General features: G+C 35.8%; 1 protein-coding gene and 1 pseudogene across 1 annotated transcript; one reads left to right on the top strand and one right to left on the bottom strand.

Moving 5' to 3' along the window:
• Positions 1-2,333: 2,333 nt before the first annotated feature.
• On the top strand, positions 2,334-3,210 carry LOC148959624 (uncharacterized; annotated as a pseudogene).
• Positions 3,211-11,851: 8,641 nt separating this feature from the next.
• LOC148959623 (uncharacterized) lies at positions 11,852-12,722 on the bottom strand. Its single transcript, XM_089110262.1, has 2 exons — positions 12,528-12,722; positions 11,852-12,079 (listed from the first exon to the last, which is right to left on the bottom strand). The coding sequence occupies exons 1-2, from the start codon at positions 12,720-12,722 to the stop codon at positions 11,852-11,854; spliced, it is 423 nt and encodes a 140-aa protein (XP_088966388.1).
• Positions 12,723-17,975: the final 5,253 nt, after the last annotated feature.

Below are 17,975 nucleotides of genomic sequence, written 5' to 3'. Positions count from 1 at the left end.
GATCCAAAGAAAATTCGTTTGCCACTGCGAATTTTAGCATCAAAAATCTTTTCCAGTTACAATAAGGCAAAGTCTATAGATATTTCATTTTGTTGATGTTTTCGATGGTTCGCCTATTGATAAAATATTTTTTACTTAAAAAATCATTTCAAATCTAGTTCTGTGTTTACCTTTGATAATATCTCTGAGTACAAAAAAGTGAAATGAAATTGAATATCAAATCACCATAATTTTTGTGACATTAAAAAACTACTTATTATTTTGCAACTTATGATAAAGAAACTACTAATAACTTATTGTAGTCACAGCTTAAATTTATGAAAATTTGGAATTGGCAACAACATTTGTCAGCATTACACTAGATTTAAATGCAGGCTGATAAATATTTATGAGTTGCCAATGGGATAATTGTATCTCATAAGGCAGGTTACAAAAATTCAAATCATTATTTTGTACCAAAGAAAAACAAATTTTTCAGCAAATTGAGTATCTGCACATTTTTGCTGAGAAAGTTGACTGATGAGTAACTGATGTTGCTGGATCAAAGCAAGTAACCTTCTCTTTCCCTTTCTTTCAATGCCAACCCCTGTTTTTTAGCTTATAATTTTGCTCTTGTTCCTTTTCTCTCAACAGTAATTCTCTTTCTCGTAGATCTACCTCTGCTTTCCTCAAATTTACTTCCGCATCGTGCCTTTCCTTCAAATAAATCATTGTATCCACTCTTCTTTCTATTATATTCTTCTTAACTCAACTTTCAGATGTCTCCCTCTCCCTACTTTCTTTGATACTTTCCTTTGCCCTCTTTCTAATGTTCTATGTTGCTTCTCTCTCTCTCTCTCTCTCTCTCTCTCTCTCTCTCTCTCTCTCTCTCTCTCTCTCTCTCTCTCTCTCTCTCTCTCTCTCTCTCTCTCTCTCTCTCTCTCTCTCTCTCTCTCTCTCTCTCTCTCTCTCTCTCTCTCTCTCTCTCTCTCTCTCTCTCTCTCTCTCTCTCTCTCTCTCTCTCTCTCTCTCTCTCTCTCTCTCTCTCTCTCTCTCTCTCTCTCTCTCTCTCTCTCTCTCTCTCTCTCTCTCTCTCTCTCTCTCTCTCTCTCTCTCTCTCTCTCTCTCTCTCTCTCTCTCTCTCTCTCTCTCTCTCTCTCTCTCTCTCTCTCTCTCTCTCTCTCTCTCTCTCTCTCTCTCTCTCTCTCTCTCTCTCTCTCTCTCTCTCTCTCTCTCTCTCTACCTCTATACACCTACTTTTATCAGCTTGTGAAATTCCTTCCTCTGCTTCCTCCATTCTCCCATTTACAGACTCAATAGCCCCATCTAGTTCAGACATTTTCTTATTTATCCCACTTGCCTTCTCCTCTGCAGCCATCTTTCTTCTAAAGTCCCTTATCAATTTAAGCATATGGTCTCAAACAGCCACTTATCAACAATGAACAGAGGGTGTTCAATACCATTTAAAGTATTTGCCAGCTTTTTCTAACAAGATCCACGTATCTGTGAGCCACTCTTAAATTTGTAGGGCTCTACGACAAGCACTTCTCTGCACCTCATGTTGTCCTCATCAGTCCAATAAGTCACTTTCACATTCTTTTTTGGAAAAGAGATTTCCTTTTCGAATGAGGCTAACAATGATGTCTCGACAGATTATTTCATCGTTACTTGTCGAAAGAGGTAGATCTCTTTGCTTGACTCATATTTCTTGGCAACTACTCGATATTTTTGCGAACGAAAGTACTGCAAGAGACGTCTTTGGATACTTAAATGTCAAAGTTGGATGGGAGAGAGTGTGCGGCTTTTGGTTGCTCAAATACCTTTTATCGCTACGACGGAACGCCAAGTGGCCTACATTTTTTCAAGTTCTCTCAAAAGAATCCGGAAAAACGTGTTTAGTGTTTACCATTAAACCATTAAACAATTTGATGGCTTAGATGGATTTCGTGTTACTGCTGCTACATGCTTATGTCAGGAACATTTTAGAGAAGAGGACATAAAGCGAAATCCTAGTCGTTGGAAGCTAGTTCCTGGTGCAGCCCCTTTTCTCAAACTATATTGTTCTACGACTCTGGATGCTTCTCGACAAAGTGATGGTTATTCAGCTCCCATAGAGCATGGTTACTCTTGTGATCCACTGGTTGATGACCAATTTTTAAATATTTTAGGAGAACGTAAAAGAGTTGAAATCAGAAGTCAAGTCCCTCAAAAACGAAATTGTAGATATAAAAGGAAAATTCTTTTCTTTTGATAAACTGCAGTGTGATGATTCAGCAGTGCGATTTTATACTGGCTTTCCAAATTATGCCACACTCGTGGATATATTTAATTACTTCAAACCAAAGCTTAAGCACATGACATACTGGCGTGGTTTGGCCACCTCTGTTAATCCTGAGAAAGGATTAGACAAAAATGACTCTTCATCCAAGGCTGGTCCAAAAAGAAAGCTTTCTCTTTTAGAGGTGTTTGTTTTTGTTTTAATGAGACTGAAGCCTGGCCTCTTTCTCAATGATCTTGCGGACAGATTTGGAATTTCAGTGGCACAATCTTCCACGATTTTCACAACTTGGATCAATTTTCTTTTCAATGAGCTACAATTGTTATTTCCTTTTCCTTCTCAATCAAAAATTAACAAGCTAATGCCATAAGAATTTGAGCAGTATCCTTCAACAAGGATCATTCTTGATTGCACAGAAATCTTTATTGAGGTGCCTTCTTATATGAAAGCACAATTTCAGACCTATGAAAGCACAATCAGACCTGGTCAGACTACAAGCACCACAACACTTGTAAAGTACTTGTTGGTATATCACCCAATGGTGCCATTACAGTTGTTTTAAAGCTTTGGTCTGGCAGGGTTTCAGAGAAGGAAATAGCAAAGAAGTCTGGTGTGCTTGACCTTTTGGAACCTGGTGTGCTTGACCTGCTGAATAACATTGTGCTTGACAATGTTATGGCTGAAAGAGGTTTTGACATTAAAGAAATATTGCCATCTGGTGTGACCTTAAACATTGCCAAACTTTTAAAGGCTGTCGTAACCAACTAACCCATAAAGAAACAGAGGAAACAGCACAAATTGCTTTTGTCAGAATATATGTGGAGCAAGCTTTTGGTCGTGTAAAAAACTACCACATTCTTGATGGGACCTTGCCATTAAGTTTGTATCCTGTTGCAAATCAAATATTTATTGTTTTCTGCTCTTTAACTAATTTATTATCCTTTTTAGTTTAACCGTCAAATAATTAATTTGAGTAAATATATGTATTGTGTTTTTCCCAATTTTAACTGCCTATTTTGCTTAGTACATCTGGCCTTGCACTCGGTAGAAATAGGGATGACTTCTTCTCAGCTCCACTTCCCTTCCTTTTTTTAAAAAAAATGTCTTATCTTGTAGTGATTTGTCAAGAGAAGAATTGAATTTCGAGTAAGGGCATTTTATTTCAAGCCCCCAGGTTTGCCCATCACAATTAACTACTCCATCCAAAGATGCTCCAAGAAAAGAATATTGATTTGATAAGAATAACCCAGCATCTTCCACAGAAATATTTGCAAAACCATTTTGGACCATGTATGCAAAATATAGTAATCTAACATGTGACACATAATATCTTCCATGTTCAATTGATGGAGAAGAGAAGGTTGAATAGCACATGGAACTTAGCTTTGAAGAGGGTTCAACTGTGTCAACAGCAGCTGAGTAGAAATTGGAGGCTGTTATTCAGTACATCCTCTGTTGCTTCCAATAACAATTCAATGCTTGACCAATTGTTAATTTATTATTGGCTTTAATTTCATCTTCTTTCAATACATTGTCACTTTGACTATGGAAATCCATCATTTCTTTTCATTTAGGGGAGGAAATATCATAAAAATTATTAAATGGCATAGAGTCAAGGTCATTTATAAGTTTAGCTTGTAAACCTTGAAAAGGAGAATTCAGCCTGGGAACTTCTTTGCTTGAAAAACGTTCTGCAGGGTTTTCTTGTCATTAGGTGAAACCCTCTATCCAATGCGCCATCAAATTGCATTCCGCCAATAGAATCCTGACAAGCCGGCAAAATATGGCCTTTTGTTCGAGTCCATAAATGATGCACCTTATCCATTCACATATACATTTGCAGTGTATGCAGGAAAGCCAGAAGTGGGACAGGGACCGTATTATCTTAGTGGCACAGAAAGTATTATCAAGCATCTCATTGTAAAGCTACAAAGCAGCCAACAATGGCAAGTTTGCAATATTTCAATGGATAGGCTTTACAAATCATACAGCCTATTCCAATGGTTGCTGAAGAAGAATATCACCGCTATTGGTACGTTTGTGTCCAACCAACATGGTATTCCAGGTGAGTTAAAAACAGCACAAAGGTTTGCAGAATTTGAGAAACTAAAATTGATGGGAAACAAAATTAAATACATTCAAAAGGCATTTATATAAAGAGAGATTTAGCTATAGGCTCTTTTTAGATACAGCCTATCGAATATTTTGAAAATATTTTTGAAAAGCTTGAAAGTGTAAAGATAACTTCAGTATGAGATGTCAATTATAAAATTCCCTTCCAAGTAGACTGTAATATTTCCTCCATGATCTGAATTGTGATGATTATTCATAGGAAAAATTTATATTACTTTGTTGCCAAAATGCCGGTTGATTAAGAATTTCTTTTAGGTGAAAAAACAGGGGTTAACTACGCATGAAATGTTAGCAGAAATTCCATAAACAAACATGTTTTAATAATAAAATTAGGCAATTCGCTATTAATCGTTTTCAAGACAATTTTTCAATGTTATCTGGGTTTTAAAAATTCTAATTTTCTCAAAATCAATAAAGAAAAGTCCCAAAAAACCTCAATACCGTTTTTAAGTTGTACAGTTTTTTTTTTATTTTCATGTGTGCTCAATGAAAATATTGCACACATGCGTGACTAAAAAACTAAAAGATCAGAAGTGGTGTGTTGAGCAGTAAATGTCAACTTACTTCTTCTTTTTCAAGAAAGATCTGGAACATCTGCAAGACAATTTTCCCACCCCCAGAATGAGGAAATTCCTTGGCAATGGAGTTCTTTGGGCTACACATACAGTATTTTTCTGAAGGTTTTTGTGATAACCCACAACCAACAACTTACAACTCTGACTCTCATATAAAATGTTTGCCTGTCTTACAACTCTGACTCTCATATCAAAGCACTTGTAATAAACCTTTGATGATATAATTTTGAAATAATATCAAGAGAAGTAAGTCCGCCAAAGCATTAATTTGTTACAGTAGAATCTAGTTAAAACATACTCGGTTTTTACATGAGATAAAGCACAATGATATTGCATCCATGACATAAAGCATAACAGCATTTTTCGATGAAGCACAATGACATAAAACAGCCAATATAGATTGATTCAATGTTACCAGAATTACTACAAATTGCAATACCATAGTAGCTTTGAATCTTATCAATTAACTTGTCAATCAGCTTTCCTTTCCTTTCTAAGCCCTTAGTCTCCTTTTTTTAACTTTTTTAATGCTGTTCCCATCCTTTTTTACACATGACCAATGCACTCAAGCTTCTAAACTGGTTTTCGTGTTTCTTCATATATCATTTCTACAGCGTGAAAACTTTTACTGTCTCACCATATAATTTTGTGTAATACATTCCATGTTTCTCTACTAACCTTGCAAAAATTCCTCTTGTTCCCTCAGGCTCCATGGCAGCAGCAGAACCATGAATATTTGCTTTGCATATATGCTTTTCTCTCAAATTTATAGAGTTCCTATCAAGATTGGAATGTGTTTCGCATCCTTTAGAATGCCTTGACATAGGCTGAACGTCTACCATCTTTTCCTGTACCCATGGATATTGCATCCATTATGATTACACATCCATTTAAATATACAAATCCCCCTTTTTGTTGTTCATCACAGCACAAAACATTTTGCCACATGCACAACCATTTCCAGTCCTTCTGATTGCATAAGCAAAATGTCTGTTCACTTCATAACTTCCTTTAACTTTTTTGGAGGTGCAAAATTCATAGGATCGAAAACACTCCTGGCAAGTCAAGGATAGTTTGTTTGCAAACCCATTCTCTGCTCTATGGTTGTCTTTTTACTTCCAATGAACAAGATAACCATTCAGGACGGGGAAGCACTTTGAATGCTTACAAAGTTAGCCCCATGGCAATTACTATAGCCTTCTTCAGTACAACATTTATTGATATCTTCAGACAACCGTTAAGAGTTTTTTGTGCTTTTGATATCTTAGTTAATGAACGTGACTTGCTCTCCTTGAATTCAAGAACACCATTTGACCAAATAAGTCCACAACCAAGCACATTTTGTTGCCTTTCTCCTGTCAGAGCTAGCTAGGCCTGTTTTGGGTCTTGTAGTGTTTCTATAAAAAAGCCTTCGTATTTAAATTTCTAAAGAAACGTTCCCTAAAACTGTTTGTTTAACTTTGTAACAAGACCAAGGGTATGGATCATATTTGAAGGCAAAAATTTGGCTCTACTGAATGTTAAGCATTGCTCTATTCTATTAATATGAACCTTGTTTGCTTGCTTTTTAGTATCCGTCATTAGTTATATAACTGACACTGGTTGATAACAAAGCCAACAAAAATCAGACTGCTTACAATAACAGCATCTTTCAACTCATCTCTTAAATCCCCAACTTTCTGGTCACTTATAGAATGAAATGGCGACACACTTAGAGGAACTGCACACTTTTCACTGGAAATTATACAAATGAATAGACACGTACCTGCATCTCAATGCTTCCAGAAGAGATTTTTGAAGCTTGTAACAGAGTGTTGCCAGCTTCAGAAGGATACTCACATCACACCCACCTGCCTTTATCCAGAACCTACCACCAGGATTTTCCCATAGATTTCTCAAGATGTCCAACATCCATCCAGCATCCTGTATGACAGAAGATTTCTCAAAATCCATCTTTTGTACCTTATTTTGCGAAGTATGTCAACTTATACCTGGAACATCCACTTTGGCTTCGAAAATATGTGAATTTATTGTTCCTCATGACGTATATTATTCCCCTAGGCCATACTTACTTGCAATTACATCCTGACAATCACTTGCCATTGATCTTTCACGGCTGACAGAGAATCACAAAATCGGAACCATAATGTTGAGTTTGTGGTATCAGAAAGGGAATATGCATCTGCTCCATTAAAGCAAGATAAACTACTCATCCTGAGTCCTGTTGCAAGTATGTCACCATCTTCTGGAGTTCCTTGTGAACATTGAGCTCTATTTGACATTTAAATCTCTTAAATCAAATAGTTGATCTGGAGAAAGCACATCAGCATGATGTATATGAACTTCTTTGGCTTTCTTCATGAAGATTGATAACAGCTGACATATAAGTTGAAAGGCAGTCATCGGAAAATGTTTGTACGATATTCTTATTCGTAAACAGATTTCTTAAATACAGGAGGAATAAACATTAACAAACTTCAACTGCATATCTACTGGCAAATTACCAAAGCCACCCAAACAGCTATCAAAAAAAAGAATTATTGCTAGTGTTACTATAATAAATACTGTTAGTTACTTGCACAAATGGTTAAGATTCAGAAAGGATGTCAGGGGAAGGATTCTAGAAAAGTGATCAATACTATTATACTCCTCTTCTTCCTCAAAAGTAAATTTGATGCCTCAAAAGGGTTGATTCAAATTGTATCCGATAATTTCGATGCAAAGTTCATTCACAAAATGAAACAAAGAATACTCTTGGCCTAGCCACCATAGCAACTCAATCGTTTATTTCTGAAAGCCATCAGCCACCTTAACCAAAACTTTTCCTGAGACTTTCCGACAATGAAATGAAGAGGCTAAAACTTGAAGAAGACAAAGTCCAATTCCCATCATAAACTGCTACCTTTGAATGTGCTTTGTCAACAAGTCAATATCAGCAGATTTTGATTTTACTAATTTACTGTCTCGGCCTCAAAGTGAGGCTTTTACATAAATTGCATAGTTCCGTAGTTATGTTACACAAGCATACACAATAAAAAATAAACATGTTGATTTAAGAATGATAGGTTAAGAATTTACTAGAATACCGAAGAAAGCGCGATGGGGATTCCCTGACACTTCTCTTCAACTTACGCACTTATCTTTACTCTTACTTTTTCATCTACCTCTCTTCTCTTCCTTTTGCAATTAATTAAATTACTCTCTTTTAACAACTTTAAATAGTTGTTTGACAGGGGCTTCGATGCAACCTGGAAAATGCAACCTGGAAAATGGGGGGGGGGGGGGGAGTGCAAGGGCAACTTGAGGGCCAATTGCCAAAGATTTTAAAAAGTTCTCTCTTGTTTTTACACAAAAACGTAGGCAGGCATACTGAATAACAATATTTACTGAAGAATCATGGGCCAGCAATCTAATGTATTCTGGTATTGTTTTATCCCTTAGACGTTGAGTTTACCCCACTTTTGGATAGAACTCTTAACTGCGATGATAGACGGTGGAAATACTACTAGTTCAGCAGGCTAAACAATCATTGTGTTCACTACTGAGCAGCAGTTTTATCAAATCGTGCTCAAGATTACTTGGTCAATGGAAATTCTTCACCCCACGCTTCAGAGGTATCCACTGGTGGATGAGTTTTGTCGCCTGTGTTGGTTCTCATTCTCAAGACTTTAGTTCTCATCTTCTAGTAACTGAATTCTGTCCCGAAAATCTTTCTTAACATTAATTTCTGTGTCCCCTAACTGAAAGGGGACACAGAAATTCTCGTCATCGGTTTGAAAAAAGGCTCTTTGCACTGGGTTCAAAGGGCACCCTGTTCCTGGGCTTGGTTGTTGATCTTAAATTGATTGGCTTTTCATGTTTTGTGAGTCAAAGTTGGTGTGTTGCACATGTTGGTCTTCTTGCTGCCTGGGAAATCCTTTGAGCAGGCTCAATGTCCTGATGTCAGTTTGAAGTCTTTCCTGCCAACTAGATGAATCCACCTCTTCCTCAGAAGCCTCAATTTCCTCTGACTGACCATCAGGAAAATTGTAAAAAGAGAGGTGAGGGTCTCTTTTTCTGTTACTGAAACACACAGGGCAGAATAGGTGTATCCTCTTGTTCCTTCTCATCTTTGCTTGACATCTTCGGTTCCTGGTCTATCACCTTCATAGCTTCTTGATTCAATAACGCCAGGCTCACTGAAATTGACTTTGTGCCAGTGCATGGTATTTTAAAAAATTTAGGGCTTTGATTTCTTGCTCGAATTATGGCTAAATCAATATTTTCTGACATATTTGTACGATGTTTTAAGCTGTTTTCCACGAGGTCGATTAAAAAAATCAACAAATCAACAGAATGCAAAGTGCAAATTCGCAATGATGACGTAATTAGGATAAGGGTATATTGTATGCCAGCCACTTTGGGCCCATTTGATATATTCAGATTGGAAACATTATTACATGACATCGTTTGGTATATCCTTGTTTATTAACAAAAAATAACATTATCCACCCTCAAATAACATTAGGAATCTTTAACTTCATCTCAATATGAATCTACTGGAGAGGAAATTACTTTAGCAATTGAACATTACAAAGGAAATTACTTGAGAATCTTTTCAGCATTGCCTTTCTGCACCTTTTTGACAACATCATTTCTTATAGAACTGCCCTGCTCATGCTGCTGATTGTAAAGACATCTTTGGTATCTTTTCACTTGCAAACAACAACTAAGGGGTCCTTCATCCACCACAACATCTCACCAGGTTGAAGTTTTTCATTTGACATTTCAACTACCAGGACATTCCAATTAGAAGGAATATCTGCTGGTCCCAGTATTTCTTTCTCATAAAATGGGACAATGAGATCTACTAATGAGAAAAAGTATCAAAAAATAACATCCATGGTTGACCTGGTGCCAAATTGATCATATATTTTCGCATTATGATGGCATTTGTTTCAAAAATTTTAATTTTTCTGACTTGTGCTGAAATCATGGCTTTGAAACTCTCAATGCATTCTTTAGTAGCGAGGTCTTTCTTTAGTTCAGCCAATTTCTTATTTAAATCCTCATGATGTTGAAGTTAGAAAAAGGTCTAGTTGAAATCGTGCAGTACACCAATGGAGGCTCTGCCTCAGTATAGATGGGATTGAGATGGACAAGGTGACGTCAGTGAGTCGGGTGAAAAGTGTCTTGAGAATGTCAAGGAAGTTTTCAAGGAATTGAATGTTGATGTTCCCAACCTTGTTTTTGACAGAGCCCACATAATCGGCAAAGTTGCAGAAATTAAAGAACATCCGATGTTCAAATTCTTTTCAGGCAAAATGCTGATAAGGAATGAGGTAATTACTGATAATGAGCTACATGTGTAACAATATTTAACATTTTGTTGTCAATCATAATTGTGTTGTATTCTTTTCAAAACAGTTAATCACTCCAAAAACCTTGAAAACCCAAAAATACCAAAATTTTTTTTTCATTGTCAATAAAAACCCTTCTTCACAGCTTTTAATTGGTTTTTTATGGGAGTTACAAGCTTTCATTCACATTTGATTATAAGCTTTTCACTCATATAGGCTTTTGCTTTGCATTGTTAGCCGAGGGGCAGATCATTTCAATACATGTTAGAAATCCAAAATGTTTGCCCTTGAAGGTTTCATATAGTTATTTAATCCGGGAGTGTAAACCCCAATATCTTAACTTTTCTAAATTGGTTTCTAATCTTTTTATCTAGTAGACAACTATTGTTCGAAAAAATTCACGAATATCTGAAATGGAATGTGAATCCTTTGTAATAACAATAAAGGTAAGCTAGTTTATTTAAAACTTCTGATTAGACTCTCCTCAGCCAATGATCAGAGAAAATGCTGAAAAAATGCACTCACTGATACTTACTCATAAAAATACACAATATTATAAAACTTGCCACTCAATCACTTCATCAATTACTATATACTGTTCTCTGTAAAAGATATACTGTTACATATATAAAAAACTTACTTTTTTCAAATGCCATAAGTCTAAGTAATGTCTGGTGTTTGATTCCTTTTCTCTCATGTGCTTTGTGATACTGATGTGACGGTCAGAAACTAATTTTGACACATATAACTCGTTCAGCCTTAAAAAATGCATGCTTCTTAAGAACCCTTTGAACTTAAGTCCAGTACTGTTTCCAATCTCATTCCTCTGTAGAGTCAAAATTATGAATAATTACGTAAAAAAAGAGCCAGAGTCCAATTTTTTATTAGATTCTGGGGCACAATTTCCAGGAGAGACTGTGGCATAGAAATAGGACATTAAGGGGATACATACACCCTCCCTCGTATTTTCCTGCGGCATTTGGTATGCCACTCTTTTTTGAAAAGTGCATATTTTTATCAAAAAGGTGCTGCACCTGCCTATTGTAGAAGACAATACCCCCTTTTCACTATGCCCTCCAATTTTCATCATGTTTCTATTTCCCTTTAGATATCGCCTTCATTGGAGATGGTCAGTGAGATCATTAGCAAACCCTGTGTAAAGCTGTGTTAGATAAAAGCAACTTAAAGGCATTGAGTCATGGTGAATAGGCTTTCTCTATAGGGGGTCATTTGGTTTCGGCGTGATCGCTGCTGTTTCATGTGATATTGGCATCCGTTGTTGACAACTTGCTATTGATGGAAACTGTTATGTTAATCAGTACAAGGTGAGTTCATGTGACCAGTTCAAGGTCAACCAATAGCATCCCAGTCATGGAACTCATGACTCAGCGGATTTTGGCAATTTCGGTATACCCAGTCTATTTATCATGACTCAATGCCTTTAATATTGCATGCGGTCAATATAAATATATTGATATTCAGATATGTTTTATCAAATATATAGATCTATTGGTATATATATATATAAATGGTAAAATCAGTCTACTCTAAAACAGCTGCACCAAATAAGTTTTCACCTGCACCAGTTCAAAGTGGATAATCTTTGACTTGTTGAAGCACATAATTGTGTAGGCACCGAACTTGGCACTATGGCCCATGCTGTTATGTCTTCCATCTCCACCAATAATGAGTTGTTCACCTGTGTTCTGTATCTCAGTGATCATTTGGCTCTGATAGTTGCTCCAGAACAATAGAATTGATGGGAATAACTTTTCCTACAAGCAAAATTTCAATATTCAGACTGTTTTAAACACAGTTTGATTTAAACATGTATTACCCATTCCTACATGCTTGTTTGAACCATTTAATGTTTAGCAATCAATAACTTTGTGAACCCATCAAATTAAACACTTTAGATGCTGAGGGATTAATGATATGATACACAAATGATCAGATAAAACACACTCCTATCTACATCAACATGAGAAATATATAAAAAATTTATCTGTTGATATAGCTTGCATACATGCTATACAATTTTGTTACACCATAACATTTAGCTGTTGGTAAGAAAGCCTGAAAAAATATTATTTAAAATTGATTAAACAGAGACACACTACCTCGGGGTTTCCAGATATGAAAAAGACATTTGTAAAAGATGACTGCTCTGAATCAATACAAAATTACAATTTTAAGGAGAAGTACAGATTAAGAGATATCTACCTTGTCTCCATGAGGATTCATCAGAATCACACAATCATTACGGATATCATCTGCCAAGAACTCAGAGTCATTGTCAGAATCATAATTTTGATTTTCATCTGTATCCTCAGCCTCAGCAGATATAGCATCAACCCCACCTAACTCCGTCCCAATCATCTTCTCATAAATAAGAATCCATAATATCGTCATCATCATCTTTATTTTTTGCTGCAGTTGACGAATCTTCTACTGTGCCTTTCTCAGCTTACTTTGCTTGACTTTCAACTGTTGTCTTGGAGACTCTAATTCCAACTGTGGTTTTTGGCATGAATGACAAGGGATTTCAGTCTCACAGGAAGCATCTTTTGACTTGAAAAATATAGACTTCTGGAATGGTAGTCCTTCAGTCTAAGTTACACTGATTTACAGTGGGCATAGGTTAAATATGAAATTATAGCTGAATTATATCATAATATAGTAAAATACAATGAAAAAAAGCTCAATATATTTTAGTAATACATAATTTACTCCTGGGATGATATCTATCATCAGCCCCATTGGCCACTTTCCAAAGTTTGTGCTACTTTTATTTCACCTTGGATTTATAGGGGGCAAAAAGAAAGCATCTTTTTGATAGCTCACAATCAAGGATTCCTTAATTTGAGACTAAATTTAAATGTTTCCAGTGATAGCTGTTTGGAATTCTCCATCCCTCATAGCAGGCACCATGGAGCAGGGGGGCTGGGGGGCTTTAGCTCCCCCCACTTTTTGCAAAAAATGCCAAATATTAAATATCAAACTACCGGAAAAGCCTCTTTTTATAAGGTTTTAGCCCCCCTCCACTTTTTTCAACGTTTTGCAGTGCCTGCATAGGAGGGGAATCACCTTTGAAAAGGTTTATCTTGAGACTTTTTACAAATAGTCAATAGCAAAAGTATATGCGTTTGATTAAAAAGCTTACTTTTGGCTGGGCTGATTCTAGACCCAAATGTTCAGTGCTGGCTTTTCTTCTATGCGAAGTAACTTGCCCATTAGGCTTGATAGGCATTAGAGGATGTGCCAATGTGGCTTCATCAATTCTTAGGAGCTAAAATGATCCAAAAGGAGGAACAATGAAAATGAAGACTTTGTGGCACAATTTAACGAAAAGTTTTGAACAAAAATTTAATAGATTATATGGAATAAACCGTTGAATTGAAACCTACCATTCTTTGTTCTCTACTACCATAGGAACTGATATTGCAAATTTACAACGAAAACCTTTATTAAACATGCTGAAGTCTGACGAAAAGGAAAAAGAAGCATCGAACCAGTCTTCTACTGCACAAAAGAACCAGTCTTCTACTGCTGGTGCGGCTGATAGTGGCTAACAAACAAAAACAAAGCTTTAAAAGTCATAGAAGAATTCCTGTTCCTTTGCAAATCCAAAGAAAAAGCATGTTATCGCTCCATATTGTATCATCTGCAAGCAAGAAAAATTTTACTACACTGACCTGGTTTGTCTTTAATTTTTAAAGTTTTTCGTTTCTCATTACAGTCTTTATTTTTTCTCAATTATGACTCAAGAAAGCTTTAGCTAAATCGAACTTTTTGAGAAACTTTTCTACTCCTTTTCGGTCTATCAAAAATTGGGCGATAATACCTGTCCATTAAGAAATTTTTGGCCTCTTCATTGAAGAGGGGTATTAAACTTTTTGAAATTAAAAATCTGTCATTTAGCTACTCCAATTTTATGTTCAATTGGAGTCGAAAATCAGTTACATGTAAGACTAAACTTTTTTCTCAGAAAACAAAAACTCGGAAATTGGATAAACTTGTCTCTGCAGAAGCCCTAGATGGGGGAAAGTTGAGAGAGGCTGCTAAAAGAAAAAATGACCAAAAGATTCCGATATACATTGAGGACAAAGATTTTGTTGCCCTTGAATTCAAGAATCACAGGTGTTGCTTCTCCAGCTATACCTCATTTTTACGACATGAAACGGCTACACCATATCAAAATATTTTGCAATATGGTTCAAGATTGTATGCAAAGTCCTTTGATATATTATGTGAGAAGTTTATTAGACCTAAAATAATAGAGAAAGAAAAAACTATTACATGGCAGCAATCAAAGAAAATTTACACACCAAAGAAATCCGCAGCTGGTATTTTACACACCAAAGAAAAGGAACAAAAGTGAGATAGTATATGTTGAGGATATAAGTAAAAGTAGAGACCTATCTTGAGAAAACAGAAATGCCAATGACAGAGTCAGATGACAACAGTGAGGAAGAAAGTGGTTTTGAAGTTCTAAACCCAGGTTTAAAACAAGAGTTCAAGCTTAAGAGAAATATATTCTGTGGCTCTTTCATTAAGAGAAAGTGTCATAAACACACCTACAAAATGGTATGATCAGTGGCCTCCTCTTTCTTCTGACATGTCTTGCAATAGGGTGTGGAAAGTTGTGCTACATCTTTTGTTCAATTATCTTGCATGGATGGTAGGTTTTTCAACAGATTCAGAAGCAACATTTGTTGATGTTGATGAGAAGGTTTTTCCAAAATTGTTTTCAGTTTGCCAAGATTTAATCTTTAATGGCAGCAGGGGAAATACCAGACCCCAAAGCTACTGCTTTGAGACAAATTTCTGGCTGTTCATGGGTTAATAACAGTCATAAATGATTTAGGGCTGTTGTGAAAGACAATGTCCTCAACCTTTCTTTATCTACAATAGTATGTGTGCTATTGAGTTTGCTATTGAGTTTGTTGCTTTTGTTTATGTTACCTTGTTTACGTTACTTCGAGTTGTGACTAATTTTGTTGAAAAAAGCCTCAAATGTGCCTATCTAAGAATTTGGTTTCTCTCAGTTTACTTCTCTCTCATTACAAGGAGATTCTGTCTCACTATCTTTAACCATGTCTTTAGACACTGGTCTTGCCCAGCTAGCTATCGATACAGCCACAGTTGTAGCACGAGAATTTTATGCTGGCAAGTTTATTAATTAAGTGTATGACAACATTGGTTTTTCGGGAATAGGTAGTGAAGCAGACCCATGTTACAAATGGTATCATAATACAAAAGTATCTGAAGAAGGGCACAGGATAGGTCACAATGTGCAAATAGCAAAATCACAATGATCTGTAAACATGCCTTACATAGATGTAACACCATAACACCACACCACCAGGAGCCAGAAAACACCGAAGTTTCATGAAGTTGCCCTTAATGAAAAGCTCAACACATCAAGTGAAAATGCAAAACAAATCGATTTTGCTTTTGTGATTATTTTAAGTATGTAGCAAAAGATGGAGTTTTGTTGCCAGGATGGAGTGGTTTCAAAACAATGTTGTGCCATAACAACATACCTGAGGAATCAAGATGCAACTGCAGTATGCAGTTTTAGTCTTTGATTAAGGTGTTGTGCAGGAACTTAGGTGGAAAGAGAAAGAGTGTTATGATCGTTTTGTAGTGAGACTTGGCAAGTTCCATGCATATCTGTCGTATTTCTCTGAAATATCCAAGGTTTATGAAGATGCAAGTCTCAGTGTAAGTATTCTTTCAGTAAATTAATCAGCCATTATGTAGGCAGTACTCTGAAAGTCTCTGAAAGTGGCTACTGCCATACAACAGCTTCTTCTTGAAGGGAAGGTGAAGCAATTTCAATTTAATATGCAGCAAACAATTGACTTGTAATATAAACAAGTACAATTCATTTGGACGGATATTTCCATTGATTCTGGGATCATCAGCAAAGGATCTAGTAATGGGTGAAGTTGAAGCATTCCTAGAAAGATTTGATAAAGTCAAAGAGTCAACACAGTTGATTTTATCTCATGCATGTCGGAGCCTTTTTTGACGACCCACTCAATCATTATGTCAAATGTCCTGTTTTTTAAGAGCTTTGCGATAAGTTCAACAGCTTTGTAATGGCCTCATCATCAAAATCAAGATTGTTTGCTTTCTGGAGTATGTACATCAGGCTGAAGGGTATGTGTGAGATTTCAACAAACTGTGGTTTGCTGATTATATTCATCATGTGTGATTTGTGATATATTTCAATGTTCCATAGAGTTTATTGGTGTTAATTTTAATCTCAAAACCTTGATATTAGTTGTGTATAATTAAAACTGCTAAATTTCTTATCAAAACAGGGATCTTGTTACCAGGGGCGGATGCAGAAAAAAATCTGACATTCGCAAAGTTTCGACCACGCCTATATGACCACGCCCAAAAAATCAGTCAAATTTTACTATAGTCTCAGAATCGAAGTTTTCCACTTAAAGATGCATTTTTCCTCATATTAAGTTTTCGGATTAGGAAACTAACAACACATTTTTTAAACAGCATAGATTAAATAAAAATATTGAGGCTCAAAGGTTGAGAAATTTAAGGACAAATATTAAGAATCACAGCCAGGTCTGGATTTCATTGAAAATTTGGCATTTTACTTATTGAGTGAACAAGAAAAGAGATCTCTGGAAAAATTTTGAGAAACACTCATCAAGCTTTTGTTGTGTGGGCATGTTTTGTTTCCTACATGGCTTTTGTGATGGAAAAACAGCAGCAAAGATTTGAAATGCTCTAATGATGATTTAATGGCAAGTCTAGGCACAGAATCACAAATTGTCAAGAACAAAGAGGATGAGCTAAAATAAGGGTATATTAGGTGTGTGTATCACCCCTTCTCAGGGAGAAAAACTCATGAAAAACATTTTACGTCACTCACTTAAAAAACAGCCATTTAAAGAAAGGAATCTTAGTTCTATTTATACAATGATATTATTTAACAATCAAATACTGTGTTAAGTGTAGAATTTTCAATGCAATATCCACCCAAATGTTTGACTTCAACACCAAATACCTTAGGGGCTTTCTGTTATTTATTTTGTGCATTCGCCTTTCTATCTAAACTGCTGTGTGATGTGCCTTAAACATGGCCAAAAATACCAGTTAGGTCAATACACATCATACAATTTTAGTATTTTCAGGTGTTGGTAAAACAGCAAATGTAACAGAATTTAAAACAATTCATTGTCTTTCCATAACAAGAACATCATAGATATATTATATACAAATTTAAAATGTACATCAAACAAAGTCAGTAATGGCAAAGAAATAAGGCAAACATGGTAACTTTTACTATATGGATTTATAAAAGATATTTACTTGGCAGAACCAACTTGCTGTGAATTTCTTATTAATAATGTAGTAATTCCCCCATTAGGAACATTCCATTGATTGCACTTATTTACTACCCATATTTACATTTATTTACACACACAATTACATAGAAAAGAAAACTGTCAGTCACTTGCAAATTCATAAACAAAAATTAATGAATCTTAAGGGTATTTCAGAACCAAAAGTTTCAAATGGTATACTCTTATAGTGTGGAATCCACAAATAATTTTACTAGTTTTAGAGGTTAAACTTGTGAAAAGGGTTACCATATTTATGGCATGACCAGACAAATAAAATCAAAATACTATT

The sequence above is a fragment of the Rhopilema esculentum genome, chromosome 9 (genome assembly GCF_057945365.1).
Source record: "Rhopilema esculentum isolate cy_ngs chromosome 9, ASM5794536v1, whole genome shotgun sequence".
In the NCBI taxonomy this organism is placed as follows: Eukaryota; Metazoa; Cnidaria; class Scyphozoa; order Rhizostomeae; family Rhizostomatidae; genus Rhopilema; species Rhopilema esculentum.
Note: the sequence above shows the minus strand (reverse complement) of the source record. Positions and strands in the feature narration are given on the sequence as shown.